The sequence below is a fragment of the Colletotrichum siamense genome, assembly GCF_013390195.1.
Source record: "Colletotrichum siamense strain Cg363 chromosome Unknown KSG_Cg363_contig02, whole genome shotgun sequence".
Taxonomy (NCBI): Eukaryota; Fungi; Ascomycota; class Sordariomycetes; order Glomerellales; family Glomerellaceae; genus Colletotrichum; species Colletotrichum siamense.
This window is the reverse complement of record NW_023501015.1, coordinates 4,620,065-4,643,087: the sequence shown is the minus strand read 5'-3', so window position 1 is coordinate 4,643,087 and position 23,023 is coordinate 4,620,065. Positions and strand designations below refer to the sequence as shown.

Genomic DNA, 23,023 nt, shown 5'->3' with positions numbered 1-23,023 from the left:
TACCGTGCATTGCGCTTTAGCTTCCAATGTAGTTGCGCACATGAGGTTCATCTTGGTCTGGCTTCACGTTCAGTCGAGCTTGCGCAGAAGGATGAGGATGAGGATGTCATACAGAAACTCGATTTCCAATTGGCGTTGACTTACGACAAGAACGAAAAGACAGCAAACGACGAGAAAGAGCAGTACGAACGGGTGGGTTGGGAAGAACTTCGCGTCCAAGCCCTTCCAAGGAAAACAGTTCAGACTTCAGCACCCGTCGGGAGGCCTTCGAAGACAAAGATGTCTGGTATGGGGAAGAGCAAGAGCGTCAGCTTCACCATGTCTCACTCAGCAACTGCCACTGCAACTTGCATTGGGCAGACTTCGACTATGGTTGTTCAGCAGTCGTTTTCATCTTTGAGTATCAGCTCTTCAAACTCGGGGCTGCATGATCACATCAACCTCTGCGAGCGCATTCGTCGGAGTCAGCAGCAGCTCGCTTTCGATTGCTATGGGATGATCAGAGATCGCAGTGGTCAGATGTGCCGGGAGTTTGGCGTCTACCCAAAGTTTGGCTCATACCGCGATCAGTGGTCAGTGATCTCACTGAGAGAGGTCCTAGAGAGCCCGCTGGAGTTCCCACATATGCCGGTGTCAGCGAAGCTACACCTGGCAGCTATGATAGCTTCCAGCTTTCTTCAACTACACCAAACGCCATGGCTTCCCGAAATTCTGACAAGCCGCGATATTTTGTTCTTGAAGAGAGGGGCGGAGCTTCAATACGAGCACGCCTTCGTCATGAAAGGACTACAAGAAAGCCTTGAAGACAAGCAGAAAGGAAACAACTCGGCACCAAGCAGTCGCTGCCCTGCTCTGCTCGCTCTCGGGATCTTGCTGCTGGAGCTGAACCTGGGCCGGACGATTGAATCGCTTCGGATCCAGTATGAGACGCCCCCACCTGGAGCTCCGAAACTGATGTACGACTCCATGACAGCGCAGAGGTTGCTACAGGAGAGGCAGATGGACAGCTTAAATTACAAGAGCGCCGTGCAACGGTGCATTGGGGGAGAATTTGCGCGGCCGAAGCTCGACTTGAATGATGAGGACTTTCGGCAAGAGATATACGAAAAGGTGGTAGCATTGTTAGAGACGGATTTGAAGAACGCGACATGGTCTTTTGATGTGGGCATTTAATAGGCGTCATTGCAGGGCGTTGATACGGAATAGCATCTGTTCATGTGTTGACAGTAGTTGGAAAACAAGAAGCATCGATCCGTAGACTACTTGCACAAGGGAGTGAATCTAATCTAATCCTACTGAAAAACACGCAAGAGGGCCTAACTAAGGCTTTCGGACCCGGAGTCGGTCTTCGGTAGGTGTGGGGCCGACTGCACCGATGGCCTGTGCATTACCCGTCAGTGAGACAGCAAGGTGAGATTTGAGTGAAAATTGACAGATTGCTCCCACACCAAGACCAAATTCACCCATATCTCAACGCAGCAACGCACGGGCTCTGTCAGATTTTGTCAGATTAGGAATGCGTGCGAGCGCTTTCCAAAAATATGAGACGCAAGTTGCCTCGCCTATGCCTTTTCCCAGAATCACGAAAACCGCCCAATTTTCACACAAACGACCAAACATGACAAAAAAAAAACATCAAAACGTCAAAAAGAAACACCTCCAGATGCTCCAAAAGAAAAAACAAATGACCCCAACCCGATTTGAACGGATAACCTTTCGATATCATATCAGAAACGGTCGCAGGACCGGATCTGGAGTCGAACGCGCTACCGTTGCGCCATAGGGCCTCTTGTTGTTGGAGAAGCCGACGAAAATGGCGCATAAGATCCTTCAGACGCACGAAATGCGGGGTCAGAGACCCACTAACACTTTGGAAAGAGCGGCAACCTTATCCAGCACGTGGGTGAATCTCGAATTCAACGGCGACCACCAGTTCGTCTCTGATGGGACCGCCCCCCGCTCCCCGGTTTAAACGTGCAGAATGCGAGTTTCCGGTGAATCTTATCAATCTGTTTTACCTGAAAAAGCCGACGTATCCGGTTGGACGTGTGTTGTTTTGATTGAATCTTCGATCTCTCTTTAGACTTGTGTGTGCATGCGCGCGCGGTGCCGTGACTCGTGTGCGGCCCATCCCGCCTCAAAGGTTCCCTTCCCACGGACCAAGCCCGAGGCTCTTGTAGAGTACCAGTTCGTGCCGTGACGAGAAGTGATCGGCGGTCAATTTGTACTCTAATTCAAGCGCTTAGATCGGGCTGTTGAAATCACATGGGATAAGTTTTTCCATGATTTTCCAACTTTTCCAAGTAAGCTTGCATCGGAGGTATGTTGCCATGTTCGGCAGGCGACAAGAGACACCGATGAGGGGTTGGGATTTTGGTGTGTGAGTGTTGGAGAACCGCATAAACGGCACTGCCAGGAGCTGAACAGCAACGGCCACCCTGTTGCGCTGAGGTGGTGTGGGCGTCATTTATGTTTTGTTGGTTAGCGGGACTGCCCGCAAAAAATAAGTCTTAGCTTCTTCTCATTTATATTGAAAGAGCAAACGATTGAGAATTGAGTTTGCGGGCTCTCTCGGCCGGATTGACGGTTCGGGGAAGTCGGATTCCAAGAGATTGTGATTGCCTTGATGTGCGCTGTTCCTGGGCGATCCGCGTGTTAGTGGCCTTCGTATGCTCGGGTTCGCAGATCACTCCTGTCGCATCACAACACATCGCAATTCATGAAGCCTCGAGTTCAAGATATCAATAATGGTTATGTATTAAGGAGCCGTCGTCAGAGGAAACCCAGTCCTCGCTCCATACTAAGAAGTTATGTGCATGAAAGTCATCCCTGAGGCCGGAACAAGTAGTCGCTTGCCTCCCGATTAAAATAGTAGAATATCATCATCCCATCATTCCCCGTACTATCAAGGCAAGCAAGCTTACAAAGCAGCCTTGCCGAGGTTGTTGTTGAAGTTGGCCTCCTTCATGGGCACGTTGGCGCTGCCAAAGTCGGTGTTCTCGAGCGCGGTGCGGGCAGCGTCGGTGAGCGACTCCCAGGCGATGAGGGGCTGCTGGCCGCCCTGGTCGCTGGTGAAGATCATCTGGTGGTTGACGGGCCAGATGCTCTGGTAGCCGACGCGCGGGTGCGTGGTGTCGGTCCAGCTGATGCCGGAGGTCTTGGTGTCGTACTCGCCGTGCGCGGAGACCGCGACGCCGAGGACGGTAGCGGAGTCGGAGGCGGCGGAGAGCCAGACAACGGTGTTCTCCCAGTCGTGGCGGTGGCCGAGGCCGGACGAGGGGGAGTCCTTGGGCATGTAGTAGGAGTACATGATGGCGTAGGCGCCGTTGTAGGAGCCGCCGCGGGCGTAGACCTGGCCGGTGGAGGAAGAGCAGCCCCCGTTGGAGGAGCCGGAGGTGGCAAGGCCGCCGCTGGAAGGTGTTAGTGTTCTGTGTGAGACGTGAAATGAGAGTGAGAGAGCATACCCAGTGTTGCCGGCGGCGTCGACGGCAGGGAAGGGAACACAGCCGTTCACGACCTTGAGGTAAGGCTTGTACTTGAGGTACAGAGCACCGACAGTGCCTGAGGGGACGGTCTCAGGGAAGCCAACGACGGCATCGTGGTCGATGACGGCACGAGCCTGGATGGGGGCCGCGGAGACGAAGCTGGCGGCGGCAGCAAGCCACGAGGCGAGGCGGAGGACGGAAGGGGCCATTGTGACTTTTTGGGGATGACTTGTCGAAAGTCAAGCTTGATGTGAAGAAGGGATCGGGTTGAAGCTGCCGGATGTGCGGTACTAGATAAGAAGATCTCTGAGACGAACTGGGGGATCGTCTCTAAATATGTCTATCTGATCTTCTGAAACTGTCACCACTGCAGCTGACGGGAGTGACGTGTGGGAGGGGGCAATAATGACTCGGTGAGGCAAAGCAGGCAAGCGAACTTGGATGTTGTTCAAGAAGGGCCTGTTCCTGCGTCCGATCAGCGTCGTCTTGCATATCTTATAGTCACATTTCGTTTCTTGTCTCGTCCTCTCAGGACATGCAAATCATCCACGAGACACTCGAAGAGCGCTGCTGGGGTCCCATTACGCCCCTCTCGACGAACCAGAGATCAATATTTCCCACCAGGCTAGGTAACAATCATCTCCGAGGGCCATCACATCCTCCTCTCGCCCAGAGGAAAAGGGTCTGAGAATCGGTCACATTGGTGCCCTCTCGACCCCGCCCGTGGCACGGCGTAGTGTCGCGATTGGGCCAGGTCATGTTTGCAAGTGCCGTTTGCCGATGGTGCTAATGAAGCGTTTCCCGCTGTCGAATATGGGCCTGAGCAAGCCCCTGGCGGGATGCCGAGACGATATCGTGGGATTCTAGTGAGCAGCCTAGAGGGAGCTTGCGCAGCTGCCGCCTTTAGCACGGCGATTGGGGGCCATTGAGGAGAAACAGGAGGGTGGTCGGGCCCAAGGGTCACCGTCTGGCAGGGGAGCATTCGCTGCTAGATGCATTTAGGTACCGAGCTGATCCCTGTCGCTGTGCCTGCATCTGGCATCTTGGTCCGGTGCCAGTGAGGGAGCCATGTAACCTCGATATCCAACTCCTGTCGTTCCCCGCCCGAGCTTCTCCTCGTGGTCTCGTTGTCTGGTCTCCAAGCGGTCTGACGGATTATGGATATGCGTCGTCGGACATGGTGCGATTTGAGTTGTGTGGGGGTGTCGCATGCTTGCAAGTTGCAGCTTGGGTGCTTGGAAAGAAGAAAATGCGGTCTTTTTTCTGTTTCTTCACCGAATTGCGCATTCTCCCCGAGCTCTCGCGGGAACGACACAAGGGTGATGGCTGAATTGATCTGCGTCATCGACAGCGGTCGGGAGGCGAGCATGAAAGATCGCTTGACGCATCCCGCCTCAGCTGGCGGCGAGGTTATGCGCCCGCGAATCAGGCGCGACCGCAGCCGCTGAGGAACATGGCCGACGGTCGTGACGGAACTGGGTTGTTTGCCTCTCTGGCGTCGCAGCGTGGGCTGAGTGATGGGGGTCCGTTTTAGTTTTACAACAGTTTCGCGCGCTCGCCATGCTCTTGGGGACTGTTTTTGTCGGGGCCCCATGTGGCGAGAGATATATATCGCAGCTACGTATATGCGAAAGAGTCGTATTTGGGGTGGGGTCTGCAAATGTCTTTATTGAAGCTCCTTTGGGCTATTGTGGACAAGCTTTGGAGTCCACATGGCAATCGGGTGGCCTTCTGGTCACTCGGCCGAAGACAAAATGTTCGTGTCAAGGCTGTCGCCTGTAGGTGAGAGGTTGGCTGGCGTGGCCCCGGCGTCCTCTTTTCCAATATTTCAATCTGCCCGAGTCAGTCGTCGGCAGCATCCGGATCCGGGGTTCCAGATGAGCTCTTTCAATGGGTCCCAAAAGTGTGGATGGGCCAAAAGACTCAAGACCAGGTGATGGGAAATTGCGTTTGTGGATGCTGGCCCAGGTCTTTATCGTGTAGAGGAAATGAAGACGACAAGTCAATTGCTTGTGTCTGGGCAAAAAAGTTCCGAACGAACAGACCAACACCCAAAGAGCAGGTGCAATGAATGCTGCGAGTCATCGACATGGTGTTATTACATATCTAGATCCCGTAGAGGAATTGAGATGGGTATCAAGCTTTCCGAACATCGTAAACACGATCCGTAACAGATCATCGCCCTCCGAAATCAAGCCCTTGGTGGGCTATCCCTTCCTGGCTTTCCAGGTAAACGGCCATTAAATCAGAAAAATCAAACTGTGCGCCAAATCTTAGCTAAAGTCCCACGACTCTCCCCACAACTCGTTCAAATTCAATCCCAGAGCTTCAAGACTAAAGTCGGGATTGAACGACTGCTGCTGCGTCTTTGCCGCCAACACACTGTCAGCAACGAGTGCTGGGGAGAAGTCTCCGTGAAGACTCACCTGCGGATCCATGGATGATGACATCCAAGGTAGCGGTTGAGGCAGCAGTCCGTCGACCGTGTTGTGAGACGACGGGTACCCCTGGAAGGAGAAGGGCGTGACGGACTTGAGCGGTTCAGTCAGTAAGTGTTCGTTTGTGCGGAACTGATTGCGGAAGATGCTCACCTTTGGTCTTTCGGGAACCTCCAGGCCGGGGATCTTGGAGAGCTCCGATTGCTGGCTCGATACCGGCGGCTCCTGGTTCGCCAGCAGCTTGTAGTGCAAGTTGACAAAGCGTTCCGCGGACGACGCCTTCGCTTGCTCCGTCGTCTTCGTGCCCAGATGGGCCTCGAGCAGGCCGAGGGATGAGCACATGATGGAATAACCCCATGGCTCGTTGTTGCCGGTCCGCAGCAGCCTATCCTCCTTCATCAAAAGGCACTTCTCGAGCAACTTCACCGTGTGCTGGGAGTTGATCATGATCATGTTGGTCGAGCCGCGGGGCTGCAGCATCGTGACACTGCAGAGGTTGACGGCCGTGGTGAGGGTGTCTTCGCGAAGGAAGTTAAGGCAGCGGATGCCCTGCTCATAGAGCTTGTCGTGCAGGAGCACGATGTCTCGGGCGGCGTTGTAGTAGATGATTTCGGAGTACTGGTATTTGGCATTCGACTTTCGCAGCTTGAGGAACGGTTGGTGCAGAGGAATGATGTACTGACGGAGCTGGACGTGGAGGAGGGTGTAGGCGAGGAGCGGACGCTTGCCGCCGTGGGTGTTGTTGTTGTTGTGCTCCCAAGATGGCAGAGAGTCGATCTCGTGGGTGATGTCGTTCGTATACCTGATGACTTGATCGTAGTCGATCTCCCCAGGTGGGCCACACAATAGCCTGCTCAACTCCATGCGGAGGGGCAGACTCTGGCGAGCGAGATTCTGGTAGGAGGAGAAAGTGTACTCCTTTCCGTGCTTCGAGGGGGGCAGCTGAGTGGTGTCCTCGTCAAAGTCCTCGTCGTCCAAATTCCTCGGGGGCTGCACGTCGTAGTGCAGTTGGCTAACAAGCGTTGGCAGACCGTGATCGAAGGAGGCCTGCATGTCGAATTCCTGCACCGTCGCCCATATCCTCCTCCTCATTTCCTGGTTGTAGACTGAGATCTTGCCGGACATGTGGCTGGGCTCACGATGGAGACCGACTGAAATTCCATCCTGGATAAGAGCTCCCGAGTTCGTCCAGAAGCGCTTCTTCTTGACCGTGTTGACGCGCTTGCCAAGATACAGGAGGCATGCAATTTGGTAGTGAATGAGCTTTCGGTGCTTCACGCTCTGCTTGTCCTGCCAATCCTCAACGGCTTTGATGTACTTCTCGGCGGTGGTCTGGGCATTGGAGATCATGCCCGTGAACCTCATAGACTCGTGAGTGTGGATGCAGTTTGCAACCGCGATGATGGCCAAGACAAGGGCGGTGAAGGCGGCATAGCGGGACTCGGCAGGGTTCTCCCAGAATTCCGAGTACTCTCTCCTGAAGGTGGGGATGTGAATGATGCGGTGCATTTGCTCGAACTGGTCGATGTAGACCTCAACCAGGGCATCGACTTGCTCCTTGGGCGGCAGAAGAGCCTCCAGCCGGGGGTCAGGCTGAGCATAAAACTTGTCGCGGTCCTCCTTGCGCTTCTTACGATCCTTGCGGTCATGAGCCTTCACTGGCTTCAGCCATTCATCTGCTGTCTCCTTCATAAAGGGACACAGGCCAGTCAACTGGAATGAAGTCAGATAAATGTCCTCCATGAAATCATTGAGGCTCCCGGAGGAGCTCGATAGACCTACCTCGATGAACGCCATCGTGGCGTTGTGAGGACCGAAATACCTCGTCCTGAATTCCTTGCCTCTGAAAAAGCGGAGCTCTGAATTGGCGCCACCGTCGCTGTACTGATGCCAGCACTTCTCCATTTGGTGAGTGTTGGCGCATGGATCATTGGCGGGCGTGTCGGTGGACTCATCCTTCTGAGTGTGCGGTGAGTTGGTGCCGGCAACTGTGCTGCCATCGAAGCTGGACATGGCCTGTCGGGTGAGTTGAGTCTTGAGCTGAGCGACTTCCAGCTCGAGACGGCGGATGCGGTCGTGGTCCTTGGCCGCCTCCCGGACCAGGGACATGTCGGTTTCCTTGGTGCCGCCCATGGCCAGTTCACCGTTCCTCCGAGAGTCCAGCTGGGCAAACGCGGGGGGAACTCCTGAGCTGGCGTTCAGAACGACGCCAGACTTGGTCTCGTAGGTGCAGCGGTCAGGAGTGCCGCTCTTCAAGCACCGCTGGCACGGATAGCCACGGTCACAAGAGAGCTTTCTTCGGCGGCACTCTAGACAGCTGAGACGCACACGCTGGCGTTTGCGGGGGTGTTGGCTGTTCTCGTCGTCATCTCCCCGGGAGTTGGTGGGAGAGAGACTGTCGTTGTCGTCTACTGAGGGGGGCGACATTTTGTCCTCGTTGGGCATTTTTTTTCTTTCTTGATGCGGGCTTATCGATTGCAACGCAGCGAAGAAGAATGATCAAAAACGAGGGAAAAGTGTGCCGCGCGCAACACTTGCCACCAGCATGGTTATAATAAAAGTACAGAGTGACAAACTCAAGTCAGGCTCCGGTCCGGAGCGTTCTTTTTCACCTGCCGTTTGCTGTCAAGATGTACTGGAGAGGCCAAGGGAAGAAACTTGCCCCTGTCAGGCAGTTCGAGTTAGAGCCGAGGCTGCGACGCGTGAGGCTTAACAGCGTGCAACCTATTTTTAGGTGCACGATTGTTAGAGGGCGCCCAGAAAGCTTACCTAAGACCGATGTCTCCGAGCACCGAGGTGGTATAACCGAGCAGCGCCGAGCCAGAATTTCCACTAATAAGTGGGGCATCTGATAAGATTAGATCGGGCCTTCCCCCCAATTGTTCTCCATCTCTTGACTCACACTGCAGGGATCTCCATCAGATAATTTGCTCTCTGCAACCCACAAACCGAGCGAAATACCACGCAGTAAGCCGACGCAAGACGCGCGGTTCCCACCAGCTTGACATAAATCGAGATGGCATGCCCTGGACTGCCATCATCCTCGTCGATTGTGTTGTAACGTCGTGATGGGGGGATTGCGAGGGCATTGAGTAACCCCACGACGCGGCCTCGTTAGACCGGACGAAGGAAGCCATACAGACTACACAACACACAAGGACAAGGCCAGACACTCGCCGGACGACGCCTCTTGATCCTTCTGTCGTCTAGTCGGCAACGCGGCCGTCCAAGCAGCCCAAACACTGTCATCATCTGTTGGAGTCATACATCCTCAATTGGCATGGCGACATCTCAGTTTTTCCCCTCTCAAAGTCCGCCTCCGTCTCTCCAGGGATGCGATGCATGCACGACGCTACTTTGCCCGTACCGACGGGTGTGAAAAAAAGCACCTGCAGCGGACGAGTGTCAGGCTGTGCCACACCGATTGACACTAGGCGCTGCCGACCATTCCGGGTTCGTGATGCCCCCGTCTCCATCAATGGATCTTTTTTGTCATTCGAACCTACGGTGAACCCTTGGCAGTGCCATTCGCATTGGGTCACGAAATGATCACCGGCATGCGAAGCGAGAACTTTTGATTCTCGTAAACAAGTTCCCGCCACCACCGATAGTATGCTGCATCAGTCAGAATTCATGCATCCCATCCTGTCAAAGATGACAGAACGGGATCTGCTGGCATCGATGCTGCCAGCGGACAAAGACTGATGCGATGACCCCAACACCAACCCCAACATCGACGTGGAAGGACGGACCGCATACCTCGGGACCCGAAAATCGTCGTCTGCAAAAATTTCACCTCGAAGCCCAACCCAGCTGCTCAAGGAACAAGGGGGGCAGGCACGCGAGCGAGCGGTTAAACACGAGTGGGGTCATAGTTTGCAATTGCAGGAATGCATCACGAAAGAGACTGATCTTTCCGACCACTCATATCGCGCAGCAGCTGCAGGCGGAATGGATCCCTCCCCGTCCCAGCAGACACGAACACCCCACAAGTTTCCGAAAAAGCTTTTCGAAGACCCGACGGGCTCCAGCCTGGTGTGATCGCCCGCAGCGGCTACGCAAACACGCAGGCCTCCTCACCAAGTTTTTTTTTCTTCAGTCCACATTTAAAGTTATCAGATCAAAATCCTTGTCGATGGCGGATCAGCACTCCGAGATCGGTGCAGGGTCCCTATTCGTGCCTTGGTCCGGTCACAGCCACAAGGAGGCTTCGGGAGGCTTTGGGAGGCTTTGGCAGGTTTTCGTAGGCTGCCTGGCAGATGGCAGATGGGAGCTGGCAATGGCCACGCTGGAAGCGTTTCAAGGGGATCGACGTCAAACGCTGCACGGGATGCTGGCTTGCCTGCGCGTGCTGCGCGACACTCCTCGGCCGCCATGGCCCCGGTGAACTGTAGCATTGTGAGACACGTACCGGAGCGGAAGCGAGCTCGTGGCGACACAATGTGTTTGCTTTGCTGCGATTATGGCATTTCGCCGCGAAAGCCGTGGCTTCTGGCCTTCAGAACAAAACAAAACAAAACAGCTTCCTCTTGAGAGATTCGACCTTTCCAATATCACCGATTGACGACTGCAATGCAATAGCGGACGCCAAGAACACATGATGCGCCTCTCTCTCGCCTTGCTCTCGGGATTTCTCGCGATCTCTCAAGCCAATCATATCCCCGGTAGGAGCTTCGATCGATTGATTTCCATCTGGCTGGAAAACCAGGTATGCAGCCCACATTCCTCCGCCGGCAGCACCCCTTGCTGATATTAGCTGTCCACAGGACTTTGCCAAAGTAGTCAAGGATTCCCACATTGGCGACCTGAAGAAGGAAGGGATTCTGTTAACCAATTATTACGCCCAAACCCACCCAAGCCAGCCGAACTATATTGCAGCTCTTGCAGGCGACTACTTTGGCCTGAACCACGACGAACGCATACGCCTGCCAATAAACGTCTCTACTATCGTGGATCTGCTCGACTGGCGGGGCGTATCATGGAAGGCATACATGGAGGATTTGCCTGGTCCGGGCTACTTGGCCGATGCCAGTGATGGCCAGACGGGCGGCGGCAAGTGGGACTACGTCCGAAAGCACAAGTTGGTTGGCCTGTTGATGAAGTTTGCTTCCGTGGAAACTGATATTCGCGCAGCCCCTTTGTCTCCTTCGACTCCATTAATCTCAACGGAACCCGGCTGCTCAACATCCAGGATTTCCAAGAGTGGAAGACTGACTTCGAGGCCAAGCAAGTACCCCAGTACGTTTTCATGACTCCCAACATGATGAACGACGGTCACAATACCACCCTCGAGTACGCCACCAAGTGGGCCCGCGACTTTTTGAAGCCCATGTTGGCCGAAGACGCCTTCAATGAGAGGACTCTCATCCTCTTGACCTATGACGAGTCCGAAGACAAGGGCAAGCCGAACCAGATCGTGTCACTCTTGATGGGAAGTGCAATTCCCAAGAACCTGAAAGGGACAGAGGACAAGACCTTCTACTCGCACTACTCGATGATGTCAACGGTCGAGTTCAACTGGGAGCTTCCGAACCTCGGGAGGTATGATGTTGGAGCCAACATCTACCAGTTTGCGCAGAACCTCGGAAGCAAAGTTCTCGTATCAAACAAGGACCCGCCTAACATGGCGGACGTGAACAATTCCGAATCGTACCCTGGAGCATTGAACAACGACACTGGCAAGTTCCGTCCGTATCCGCCTCCGAATCTTGGACTCAACGGGTCGAGCGGGCTGCCAATTCTGGAGCATATTCGCTTGCAATGGATTTTCCATAAGGAGGAGACACCGTATGATGGAAAAGGCACTCTCTATGATGCCAGATTCCAACCAAAGTATATACCGCAGGTTCCTGTCAGGCATGGGGCTTGAGCATCGAGAACTTAGACAACTTCGAAAGCTTGCGCCCCGCCGGGTTATGCCGAAGTCTGATCGAGCATCTTATGCATATGAAGCTTTGGCGATTTCCAGCCTCCTTTGATTGCAAATCACAAAGTCATCCTGAGCCTTCTCATACCGCTGCGTGGGCTTCAAGAGCTTGAGAGGACGCTGTCGGCCTCGCGCGGCACAAAAGGGGCACTTCCAATTGCGGTATGGCAACTTGATCGGAAGTTACGTTGCGCAGAGGTGAAGCGCATGGGCTGGTCTTGTGCGTATGTGCTTGACCAGCTCGTGATAGCGTCCGCCCTTAAGATGGAAGGTTGAACGAACACATCGGGCGCATTCTGACCATCACCGGGCTTCAACGGAAATTAATGGTGACACCACTGTTATCCGTTGAATTCAGGCCAGTACATGTGCTGTCAAGCGTCGAACATTCTGGCGTGACTTCTGGAATCCGTTGAACGTTGGCAGCATGAGGAAACACCCAGCTATTACCCGGCTATCACTAGTCTCGGAGGCGGATCGCGCATGTGCCACATGGCAGCACCGGACATTGCTTTGGTGCGTCCCGCCCCAGACCGCACAGCGAAGCCGCCTTTTCGCCGTTTTTCGCAGGTTTAGGTCGCCTGTTGCGGACATTTCACGACTCGCTGATGGGGCAGAATGGTGTTTTCGGCGAGAGCGAAGCACCGCTCGAGTCCCACAGAACCGACCTGTCGCAGCTTCCATGATGTATGTATTTTGTATGATACAATCATATGCATCTCGTCACATGCTAGGGGTCGCACGAGATGATATATCTATAATCTAGATAAGCTCTCATGCAGATATCATGAATGGGCTTGGATGCAGTAGACGGCACTCTAGGGTATCAATCAACTATGACATGCCGTTCCACATCCGATGTTGTAGCTTTTGGAAAGCAAGACGGGCCGGATGCATGCCGGTCAATGTGACGAACGGCGCGGTTGACGCGCATCGTACGTAGGGGTAACTTTATCTGAAGCTATTCCCGAAGCATGCATCACACCTAGTTCATGAGCAAATGCCGACATTTTGACTCTTTCTAGCCTACTGGCCAATGCCGAGATCGTTAAAAAGTCCTCGATTAGAAGTTGCGACCTTTCATGGCAATGTCGACGTCTATCTAGATTCGCTCAATCACAGGATCGATCAGACTGATCGTCACTACGTTGTTGTCAGTGCCAGAATCTAGACCACGTTCCTGCCTGCCAGTATGACTTGCATGTAAGATTCGCAGTCCGAGAGTCGTCTCACCAGAGCCAGCCCTAGCAAATCTCCATGACTCGAAGAAAAGCCACCATTTCTGCTCCGCCGCGTCTTTCAACATCGGCCCCGAAGCGCGGCAATTCCTTCTAGACGCATTTCACAAAGCCGGACCGGCCACGACTTTCTGACATTGAATAGGAGACGAGGAACGCCATTGCGAGGCTAATGACACAGAAGAACGGACTCCTCCTGCGCCACGCCAGCCGCGAGGATTCCTCATTCGCCAGACGTTAATGCGACCGCGGCGACTCTAAGAGCGGGCCTCGTCGTGAGGCCGTCGCCGCGCTTGTGGCATTAGCGCCACGGCGAAGGCACGCGGCGCTACCGCCAGTGCCTATTGTTCCCTTGCATGTCTCACATCTGTCAATAGACACGCCAGGAAGAGTGCGCCAGGAAGGAGACTGCACGACAGAATCCCCCTTGCTGGACAATATTTTCCCAATGGGCGCCATTGCTCCGGGTGGCTGGCGACGATAGCATCAGCCATCGCGACAGCTATCGGGAGGCGTACGTCCCCCCACTTTTGGGGCTTGTTTCCAGTTGCTGTCTTCGACGTCACCTTTGCAACTCTCAGGGTCGCAATCTCAACCGGACTGTGGCCCTGTGTAACAAGACATTTCCCCCTCCGTCTCTTGCGCCGTTGGGGTATTCCATATCCCGTGACGCCCAGTGGTGAAGAGGGAAGAAAAAAGAGCAACCCGATCATCTTGCGACCGGGAGGCCATGCGGATACCCGCAAAAGAGCTGGCCAAGATGCAACCTCTCGCGACGAGAAACACTCCTGGTGTAACGCGAGAGGATCTCCGTGGGAAGATGGTGGATTCCCCAGTCCCGCTCCGTTCGAACGCCAGGTCTGTACTACTGTTTCGCATCGCGACTCTTGCCCTTCCGTCGTCCTACGATGAATGGCCCCCGTCGGCCGCTGGCATCCGCAGCGCCGTGCCAAGGTTGTGAGGCTTTTCTCCCCCGCTTGGACGTCCGTTGAGACTCACGGTCTCTTGCGTCGAGCTGCTCGATCGGACCGTTGGCGGGGCGGTGCTCGGTCTGGCTTCCTGAGGGACAATTGTCCTCCTCCTGGACAATGGGACAAGACGGATCTCACTTGTGCAGGAAGCTCGTCCTACTCTTTGCACCCGTCGTCCTGGCGTCGAACCCAAGTATCGTGTTCTTGTTCGATTGAGGGTGAACTGAGAGATGACCTGCATGGATCGACCTTGCATGGCGATAACATCATTCTTCACCGCACGGGCCTCCGGCGTGTTCATGGCTCTGGGACTGGTGAGTGGTCTCTTATTGTTCTCTCTTCCCAGCAATTGGCCCAGCAATTGGATGGGGAAAATGTGGGAAAACAGGAGGAAACAAGGAGATCTCCGCAGTGGGGAGCTAAGCTCAAGCTGCTGGTCACCGCGTGGCTCTTCCTCCTCCTCCTCCCACCTGAGCTTCACGCAACGCCGTCTGGTTGGCCCGCGCAGCACCTTACTCAGGTCAACAAGGTCAAATTTCTCCGCAGCTTGGATGAAACTAGCAAAAGTACACTGTGACAAAAAGGCAAACATGATTCAGTCCTCCCAGCCCTAGGCATATTGAGCGAGCATATTCCGGGAGGAGGAACCACGGAAGGACATGGCTACTACTCATGAAGACTCACTCCCAGAGCCTTTGCCTGAGTTGGGATTGCCTCACGGCAGTTGGAAACAACGAATACGCAGGGAAAAGCAAAAAAAGGAGGAAGCCATGAGAAGTCACCAACCGGGGCGGCGCTCAACGTGACACGGGAAACATGCACGAAACCGTTCACACCCAGCAAATGGCTCATGTCACCCAGATCATTCCCTACCTTAGGTCGGATCAAGGATCCACTGCCACGAGGGCTTCCTTCGATTGTCTGTTCCATTGACTCTTGCGCGGAACGTGTTTCTGCCAGTCACTTGCGGTGAAGCAGAGTCACACCCGAGAGACGATACCGCTCCGCTCCTTCACATAATCTAGCCTGACTGACGAACCCTGATCCCGTCCCGAACCGCTCAAACCTCCCCTTCCCCTCCCTCCCATCCCGTCCCGGCTTGCCCATCCAGCAATCTTCATTCAGACCTTCGATGCGTGTGAAGGCTCATTGGACAGGTCTACTCCGTTACCTACCTTACGTGATTAGTTGGGACACGGCTCTCGAGCCATGTGGAGAGCACGAAAGCTTACCTGCAAAGGGCATGCATCCGGGCCACACTTCCCGCTAAAGGGACGGGACGGATCAGTCCAACCAGAGTTTGGGCGGTCTCTCTCGTACACCACTCTTTTTTTCACTCTGCCGTCTCTACACACACTAGCTGATAGTGTGTAGTCCACCTCCCGTGCTAGTTTCCTCCCTACCTCCCCTGAGCGAAAAGGAAAAAGCAAGCGCAAACCTCCCTTGCTCGGACGGCAGTCCGCAGCTTATATCGCAGCTGCATCTCCCCCCTCCCCATCAAGGATGACATTGACAAGCAAGCCGTCTGTGGTCGTCCGCGAATTCCATGACCGGGGAGATTCGTCCCTTTTGATACGACCCAAGGGCACAACATCTGTTTAAGCTGCCCCTTTTTTCTTCCATTTCATCATTCTATCGCCTTCGGTTACGGGCTTTTACACGGCAGCATATCTACATTTGAACGAGAGGAAAGGCGAGATGAGGTCGATGCAGGCCGGTCTGGTGGCTGCGGTCGCCTTCTTTGGGGTATCACAGGGTGCGCTCACCGACTTCGTCGGCCAGCTGCCGCCATGCGGGGTGAGTAATTTTCGGAATGCTCCATTATGGTGGCTTCTTCTTGAAGAATATTGACTTACTTTTGGGTGGTGTAGTTGACTTGCATTATCAACGCGATACCAGCGTCAGCGTGTCATTCCGTCGACAACGACACCTGCATATGTAGCAATGAAGACTTGAAGGCGCAGGTGCAGGTATGCCTCCTCGCGAATTGTACGAGGATAGAAGCATTAGGTTCGTCCTTTCCCTTCCAAATTTGCTTGAGAAGAAGACTAACACGCCAGTAGATGTCGCAAGGTTAGAGGCCGAAGCATGCAATAGACCAACACGCGAGCGCAAGGTGGACATTCTGGCGCCGTTGGCCATTCAGATTACTGGTTTTTTGATGGTTCCGTTGCGGTTATACGCACGGTGGACGACGATGCATCATTTCGCTCCGGACGACTGGATCATGCTGTTCACAGGGGTATGTCAGCACGCGAGAGATGTAGATGGCCGTCGATCTGACAAAGTACAGCTCATGTTTGCCGTTTTTGTCGTGCTTGGACAAATTGGTAAGCGCAGCAGCCTCCGTTGTCAAGTTCTTTACTAACAAGACTTAGCCGGTGCCGTTGCCTTTGGAGAAGATGTGTGGATGGTTAGGCCGGACGAACTCACATTCGGCCTCAAAGTCAGTCACCATTCTGTCGTCACCAGTATTGCATCTAACCGGACCAGGTATTCTATGTCGACGAGAGCCTTTACCTAGCCTGCCTAGGCCTAACCAAGATATCAGTGCTATTCTTTTACCTCCGAATCTTTCCCAACAAACCGTTCCGCTGGGCAACGTACGGAACGATGGGCTATATCATCATCTCGACGACAGTCTTGCTCTTTATGCAAATATTCCAGTGCATTCCCTTCGAGTTCAACTGGGTAGGCTGGCGCGGCGACTATGGCCCGCACCACTGTCTCGATATCAACACCCTCGCCTTCGTCGCCGGCGGGCTAAGCATCAGCCACGACATCATTATCATCCTCTTGCCGCTCCCGTTGCTCTACAAGCTCAACATGTCCAGACGCAAGAAGGCGGGCATCTTTTTCATGTTCGGCCTCGGCGTCTTCATCCTCATCACATCCTGCGTGCGGCTACAGTATATCGTCCTCTTCACGCGCTCGCTCAATCCGACATGGGACTTTACGGACCCGCTGATCTGGTCCGGGGTGGAGGTATCTGTGTCCATGATTGTGGTGTGTCTGCCGGCGGTCCGGACGCTGCTCAACCGCATTTTGCCGAGCATATTCGGGTCGACGGCCGCGATGGAGATTACACCAAATCGCAAGGCGTCTGCCGGGTCTGGGTTCAGGTCCATCGACAGCAACCGGCAGTACCAGGGCCGGTTCGACTACGAGGAGGAGAGGAGAGAGGTCGCGCGGGCGGCGCGGCTGGTGGAGAAGAGGCGCAAGTTCTTCTCGTTCATACCGCAGGCTAGGGAGCCGAACGAGAGCGAGCTGGAGCTGGGGGATAAGTCCAAAGGGGAAGTGCGGACGGATATCAGGCATGCGGATGGTGGTGAGGCTGCTGAGACTAGGCGGAGCTCGATCGAGAGCGGGATTCACGTGAGCACTACGACTACGTTTGAGGACCCTCTAGGGAGAGGACAGAGGGACAAGGCAACGTTCTGAGGTGACCTCGGGGTCACGAGATTCGAATGGGTCAAGGCAGTCGATGAACCGGAGTCGCGATTCGGCGCCAGCTCGGGTTCACAGCACTGAGTCACTATTTGGAGGCTATGGGATACTACTGATTGGGGCATGGGATCTGTGATACCATTTGCATGGAGGGGCGTTGGTTTGACGGGCAAATACATAAAACGAACTGAACAGTGTAAAAGTAATAGTATTATTTGAACCTTCGTCAAAACTTCCTCGTGAAGATGGATGCGTGGTGGGGCTTGTCCGAACCGCTGACTTGGACGTATCCATCCATGGCCGGATTGCTCGCAGCTGAAGCATCAGCCCACGATATCAGCCCAAACCGGGGCTCAACTCAATCGAAAAGCCAAGTCTGAATAAGAATGCGCCACGTGCTGGAAACAAAGATCCAGAAACCAAGGGTCCAGGACTAAAATATCTTGACCTTACGGGGGACATTTACTCTACACGAGAGACATATCGCCCGCAGACCTCGTCGCGGCTTCGTGTCGTGGGATAAGGTTTGCATCCCCATCTCAAAAGTGGCGTGATTCCAGACCACCTGGAAGAAGTGCCGTTCATTCTCGATGTGGGAGATCACCAATCATCGGGCGCGCGGGGGCAGGTATGGAGGGAGCTTGATCAGAGCTTAATCTGTGTGAGTGCGTGTTACCAGGGTGAAGGGGGTAATTGATTGTGTAGAACTCTCTTATTGCTGCGCGGGGTTCTCCGCCTGAAGTGGCCGCCTGAAACTACAAGACCACCTTGTTGAGCGGTTTCGTGGCTTGGGTGTGGTGAGCTGGGGAGCCTAGAAGGATGGTGGAAGAAGTATGTTTGGGATGGGGCATGTTGTGGCGGTTCGGGAAACGCGGCTGGGGTTGGAATGGGGGGATTCAGGGACTGGACCCTTGATTGGAGTGATCCGTCAAGTGCGGAGCTGCCCGGCCGATTTTCCCACGATGGCCCCGAAAGGGAAGTCGTGAGCAAGGTAGTGGCTTTGTTGGGAAGGGTTGCTGGCAAGAGAAGAGAGATGCCGACACGGCGACCGGGTTCCGATGTCCGGCTCCGTGATACGGCCGGAGAGGACCGGTCGCAATCCCCACACCGGAGTGACCCACAATCACAACGGCATTTGTGTAGTTGTGCAACCAACGGGGATCTGATGATGCTCAAACGTCGTCGTACCGCATTGCTGCATCTCGATAACCCCGCTGATCTCACCGGTCTCCCCTCACTGGAACGGTGTAGGTGATGTCATGTTTTGCAATCACCATGCAGCCTAGCCAAAATGGACAGGAACGCACGTATGGGGAAAATCGTACACTGGACTCAGCTCAATAACCGACCTATTCCTGCAATGTGGCTGGCTGGATATGGCGATGGTCGAGACAGGACAAGTGAGACCATTGACTCGCCTCCACCCAGCCCGACGCCAGTTCTCTGCACGCTTCAGGCGCGGGCGAAAGGATCGCAGATGATGGATTTGGTAAGTCGTACGGATATAAGCCCGATACTCCGTTGAGAGGTTACGCATGGCAAGTCGTGCAACACACCGCATTGTTAAAGCCTACTCCTCGTCATCAGATCTTCACGACAATCAACCTCTCGCGGCCTCCTGTACCCCTGTGTTATCATGGGTCTCCTTCAACCAACTCTCGACCGTTTGCGTGCTGCTGATCTCGCAGTCATAACCCGCCAAATTCTGCAATCCCGATCATTCAGAAAACCCCTGGGCATCCTAGCCGCCTTCAGCCTCATCTACACCTTGAACAAGGCCCTCGTGCGCTGGTACCTTCGCACATCCTCACCCTGGGACTGGTCCAAAGAGATCGTCCTCATAACCGGCGGAAGCAGCGGCATCGGCGCGCTCCTCGTGCGCAACCTCGCAGCGCGCGACATCAAAGTCGTCACCGTCGACATCCAGCCCCCGCTCACCCCTCTCCCGCCCAACGCGCGCTTCTACCAGCTCGACGTGACCTCCCCCGCCGCGGTGCGCGAGGTTGCACAGCGCATCCGCGAGGATCTAGGCGGCGACCCGACGGTGCTGGTCAACAACGCCGGCGTCGGGACGGGCAAGCCGCTGCTCGCGGAGACGGACGAGCAGGTGCGCCGGACGTTTGATGTGAATATTGTGGCGCAGTTCTGGATGGTGAGGGAGTTCTTGCCGGCGATGGTGAAGGCCGATCATGGACACGTGGTGACGGTCGCGAGCATGGCGAGCTTCCTGACGCTGGCGTCGAATGTGGGGTATTCGTGCTCCAAGGCGGCTGCGTTGTCGCTGCATGAGGGGTTGACGCAGGAGTTGAGGTATCGGTATAATGCGAGGAATGTGTGTACGAGGTATGTGATCTCTTCTCTCTCTTCGTTGGAAGTTGGGAAGCACTGGTCTGATATGGGGAGCAGCATCATCCACCCAATGTTCACGCGCACGCCTTTGATACAGCGTGCTACGGTCAAGGGTGACTTTCCGGCGGATTTGCTCGACCCGGAAGACGTTGCGGACGCTATTACGAAGCAGATACTCCGTGGCAGGAGCGGGTCGGTTTTTCTGCCTGGGTGGTGCAGCCTGATCTCCGGAATTCAGGGGTTCCCGACAATATTGCAGGAGTTGATAAGAGGGTCCAAGGCCCATGTGTTGGACGGCCGGTCTTTTGCTGCTTGATAACGATGGGTTCGAGTATGATACCAATCTGGTTGCAGTGATACTGGAGGAAGTTCTGCTGAGCGTCGGTCATCATAGCATCAAATGCATGGATACACAAGCGATGCCGGGCTAACACTCCATCTTTGGAGCTGTCTTCTCACTGTTTCAAATCTCTACTGTTGGGCGCAACGTAGCTCGTGCAAGAACGACACGACTGGTGTCTCCACCGGGGTGCTTCTACGCTTCGTGAACACCTTTTCGGAGGATATTCGTGGCTCCCTTTGGCGAATACTTGCCTACTCAAAGTAAGTCTACGTACTAAATGCGATATAATCAATGGGATTCACAACCACAATAGTTGATTAAACCATTTCCGCGAGTATATATGCGCTGATCTTCTTGCCATGACGAGGACCGCATTCATTGACGGTATGGCCGCAATGCTGATGGTTCCGGGCGCCAATGGCAGCTCGGTGGCATCTAGTATTGCCAGTAATAAGACGGGGTTGAACGACGCGTTGTAGACCAGCTAATTCCAGCCAGACCGTGAAGACTGACTGGACATCCCGCCCGTTGTTCCCCACTGGCCGGCCCGGACCCGGACCGGTGGCTGTCCCTTCGGAACTAGGGGTTTACGGAACAGCATCTACACACATTTCGCTGCCGATCGGACCAGAATTTGACCTCTTCAATCGCGTGAAGAAAGCTTGGTAATCCGATTGGATGCCGTTTACTGGAGAATCAGAGATCACTCGGCCGGTGCGTGAAGCGCTTTGATTTCGATCGGTGGAGTGGCTCAAGGGCAGATCTGGGAGGCAGAGCGCCCTGCTGTCTGGTCGACATATAAGGATAGGCACTCTGAGCTCTCTGGCACACAATCTCAGCCGCTCAAGCGCCCAGACGGCAAGCGCCCGTTATTTTTTCTCCAAGATGAAACTTGGACTTTCTTCTTCGATCTCCGAGCAACCAACAACGATGCCGGGAATCAGCCATCAACGGCCTCGCTAGGTCAAGATAGGCGTGGCGCCCAGCCACACCATCTTAGTCTTGCCAGCCCTGCTAGGCTCCAGCATTGGCAAGATTTGGCCGCAATTGAGCGTCGAGCGCACAGTCCTGGGAGGGAAGGATAGCTATTAATACGAGAGCTGCCCTGAACCGGCATTCGCCCATGCTCAATGGCAGCGTACGACTCTCTCCGATTCACCAACCCGAGGATCGACAACATGCACCCTTGGCCATTCTTCTGTGTGGCCCTCGCGTTCGCTCAAAATGCCCTCGCCGTGAACCAGTTCCGACGACCTGCTGCCGATGGGCCCACAGGCGACTACAGCGAGAACCCAGCCTACGAGGTCGGCAAAGACATCACGTTTCTATGGGACACGGATTTTGACCAGATTGATCTGGTTGTGTGGAGCGACGCGTCGGATAAGCTCAAGACGTCTCTGTACAAGAGGCTCGCAGGTAGGCCTCCAAGGAGCAACGAGGTGATGGGATGTTGACAAGACTCACGATGACTGATTTTCTACCAGTGAATCTGTCGAGCAGGGCGTATACTTGGAAGCCCAGTTTCGATGGGTTTCCTGCCGAGGCAAAGACGCTGGGGGTCTTTTACCTGACCTTCTATCAGGAACCGTGAAGCAGGCTGCCCAGTCGCATTACTTCAACATCACCGATACGTCGGCCGCTTCGGCTTCGGCATCGGCTTCAGCTCCAGCGACGACTTCAAAGGTGACATCGACATCCGTGCCGACTTCTGCGGGCACGGCGACGACACCAACTGCGTACTCGCCACCCTCATCAACATCATCGCCTTCAGCATCCACCGATGCCGCGGTGCAGCAAGATGGAAGTGACAGCAGCGGAAGCGGTCTTTCTGCTGGCGCTGTGGCTGGCATCGCCATCGGGGCGGCCCTGGGGACATTACTTGCTGCTGGTGCTGCAGCATTCCTGGCATGGAAACGGCATCAAAAGAAGAACGGAGCCGACAAATCAGGCCCTGGTTCAAGAGGCAGCGCAGCCTTCGGTGATGCTGCGGCTCAGGGATACTACGCGCCGTCCGGGTACGCGCCCTCAGGCCAGTACACGTCGCCTGCATCGTATACATCGCCCTCGCAGTATGGCGGGTACTCCGCAGAGTGGAAGAGCCCGACGGTGCAGCCCGTCGAGCTGGCAACGGACAGAACTCCTGAGCTTGGGGGTGGGACCGAACATGTGGAGGAGCTGTCGACGAACAGGCGCAGCGCGATGAGTTAATAGAGTTGTAGCAGACTTCCAAATGTCAACGAAAGTCGACGTTCAAACCGTTCCAGCTCCCAATGATGCCAAACCAGTCGAAGAGTTGCTGAGATAAGCGGACTTCATCCCGCTCTCGAGATTGAAACGTCGGAAAGCTTATTTCGCAAAGAGAAGGAATTGCCGACAGTTGCCGTTCTCTGAGAATTTGGGGGAAAAGGGCACGGGTTCCGAGTTCCCCGAAGGCTCGAGCTTCACACAGTCAGGTCGTTAGCAGAGCCTCATAACCAACCTCGGGACACGGATTCCTGTCAAAACTGTCTCGTTTTTCCTTCGAATCAAATCATGTCGTCAGTTGTCAGAAAAAGCAACAAAAGAGCTTGTTGGTGACCGTCTCCAACCAGAAGCTGTAGCACTGGACGGGCGGTGGAGAAGAGCGCGACGGCCGCCCCACTCACCGCCTGAGACAAGGATCGCACGGGCCACTTGCCGCAATTTTGGTCTGGGTTTTGTTGGTTGGAACTCCTGCTCGAGTGTCCTGAGCGTTCCCTTTCCACGTCCCAACCTTACTCACCAACGCTTTATCTGCCCTTCCCCCCTCTCTCCCCTCCACACCTGAGAGGGAAATTCCAGTTCTCA

The 23,023-nt window shown here is 54.7% G+C and overlaps 7 protein-coding genes across 7 annotated transcripts; 5 read left to right on the top strand and 2 right to left on the bottom strand.

The window, feature by feature from the left end:
• Positions 1 to 279: 279 nt before the first annotated feature.
• Positions 280 to 1,173, top strand: CGCS363_v003182 (uncharacterized protein; the record flags this gene model as incomplete). Its single annotated transcript, XM_036635031.1, has 1 exon — positions 280 to 1,173. The coding sequence occupies one exon, from the start codon at positions 280 to 282 to the stop codon at positions 1,171 to 1,173; it is 894 nt and encodes a 297-aa protein (XP_036499888.1).
• Positions 1,174 to 2,920: 1,747 nt separating this feature from the next.
• On the bottom strand, positions 2,921 to 3,694 carry CGCS363_v003181 (uncharacterized protein; the record flags this gene model as incomplete). The annotated part of the gene is made up of 2 exons (XM_036635030.1): positions 2,921 to 3,410; positions 3,465 to 3,694. 2 exons carry the CDS (start codon positions 3,692 to 3,694, stop codon positions 2,921 to 2,923), a joined length of 720 nt encoding a protein of 239 aa, XP_036499891.1.
• Positions 3,695 to 5,758: 2,064 nt separating this feature from the next.
• lepB-4 (Transcription factor lepE) lies at positions 5,759 to 8,350 on the bottom strand (the record flags this gene model as incomplete). Its single annotated transcript, XM_036635029.1, has 4 exons — positions 5,759 to 5,851; positions 5,912 to 6,016; positions 6,077 to 7,636; positions 7,706 to 8,350. The coding sequence occupies 4 exons, from the start codon at positions 8,348 to 8,350 to the stop codon at positions 5,759 to 5,761; spliced, it is 2,403 nt and encodes an 800-aa protein (XP_036499890.1).
• A 2,173-nt stretch (positions 8,351 to 10,523) lies between these two features.
• On the top strand, positions 10,524 to 11,792 carry CGCS363_v003179 (putative acid phosphatase; the record flags this gene model as incomplete). Its single annotated transcript, XM_036635028.1, has 3 exons — positions 10,524 to 10,631; positions 10,690 to 11,003; positions 11,057 to 11,792. 3 exons carry the CDS (start codon positions 10,524 to 10,526, stop codon positions 11,790 to 11,792), a joined length of 1,158 nt encoding a protein of 385 aa, XP_036499227.1.
• Positions 11,793 to 15,756: 3,964 nt separating this feature from the next.
• On the top strand, positions 15,757 to 17,499 carry CGCS363_v003178 (Satratoxin biosynthesis SC1 cluster protein 4; the record flags this gene model as incomplete). The annotated part of the gene is made up of 6 exons (XM_036635027.1): positions 15,757 to 15,855; positions 15,930 to 16,068; positions 16,122 to 16,300; positions 16,352 to 16,388; positions 16,437 to 16,504; positions 16,552 to 17,499. 6 exons carry the CDS (start codon positions 15,757 to 15,759, stop codon positions 17,497 to 17,499), a joined length of 1,470 nt encoding a protein of 489 aa, XP_036499228.1.
• A 1,642-nt stretch (positions 17,500 to 19,141) lies between these two features.
• On the top strand, positions 19,142 to 20,514 carry RED2-1 (Dehydrogenase RED2; the record flags this gene model as incomplete). The annotated part of the gene is made up of 4 exons (XM_036635026.1): positions 19,142 to 19,848; positions 19,912 to 20,046; positions 20,302 to 20,457; positions 20,511 to 20,514. The coding sequence occupies 4 exons, from the start codon at positions 19,142 to 19,144 to the stop codon at positions 20,512 to 20,514; spliced, it is 1,002 nt and encodes a 333-aa protein (XP_036499233.1).
• Positions 20,515 to 21,327: 813 nt separating this feature from the next.
• Positions 21,328 to 22,405, top strand: CGCS363_v003176 (uncharacterized protein; the record flags this gene model as incomplete). The annotated part of the gene is made up of 2 exons (XM_036635025.1): positions 21,328 to 21,613; positions 21,780 to 22,405. The coding sequence occupies 2 exons, from the start codon at positions 21,328 to 21,330 to the stop codon at positions 22,403 to 22,405; spliced, it is 912 nt and encodes a 303-aa protein (XP_036499234.1).
• Between the last annotated feature and the right edge of the window lie 618 nt (positions 22,406 to 23,023).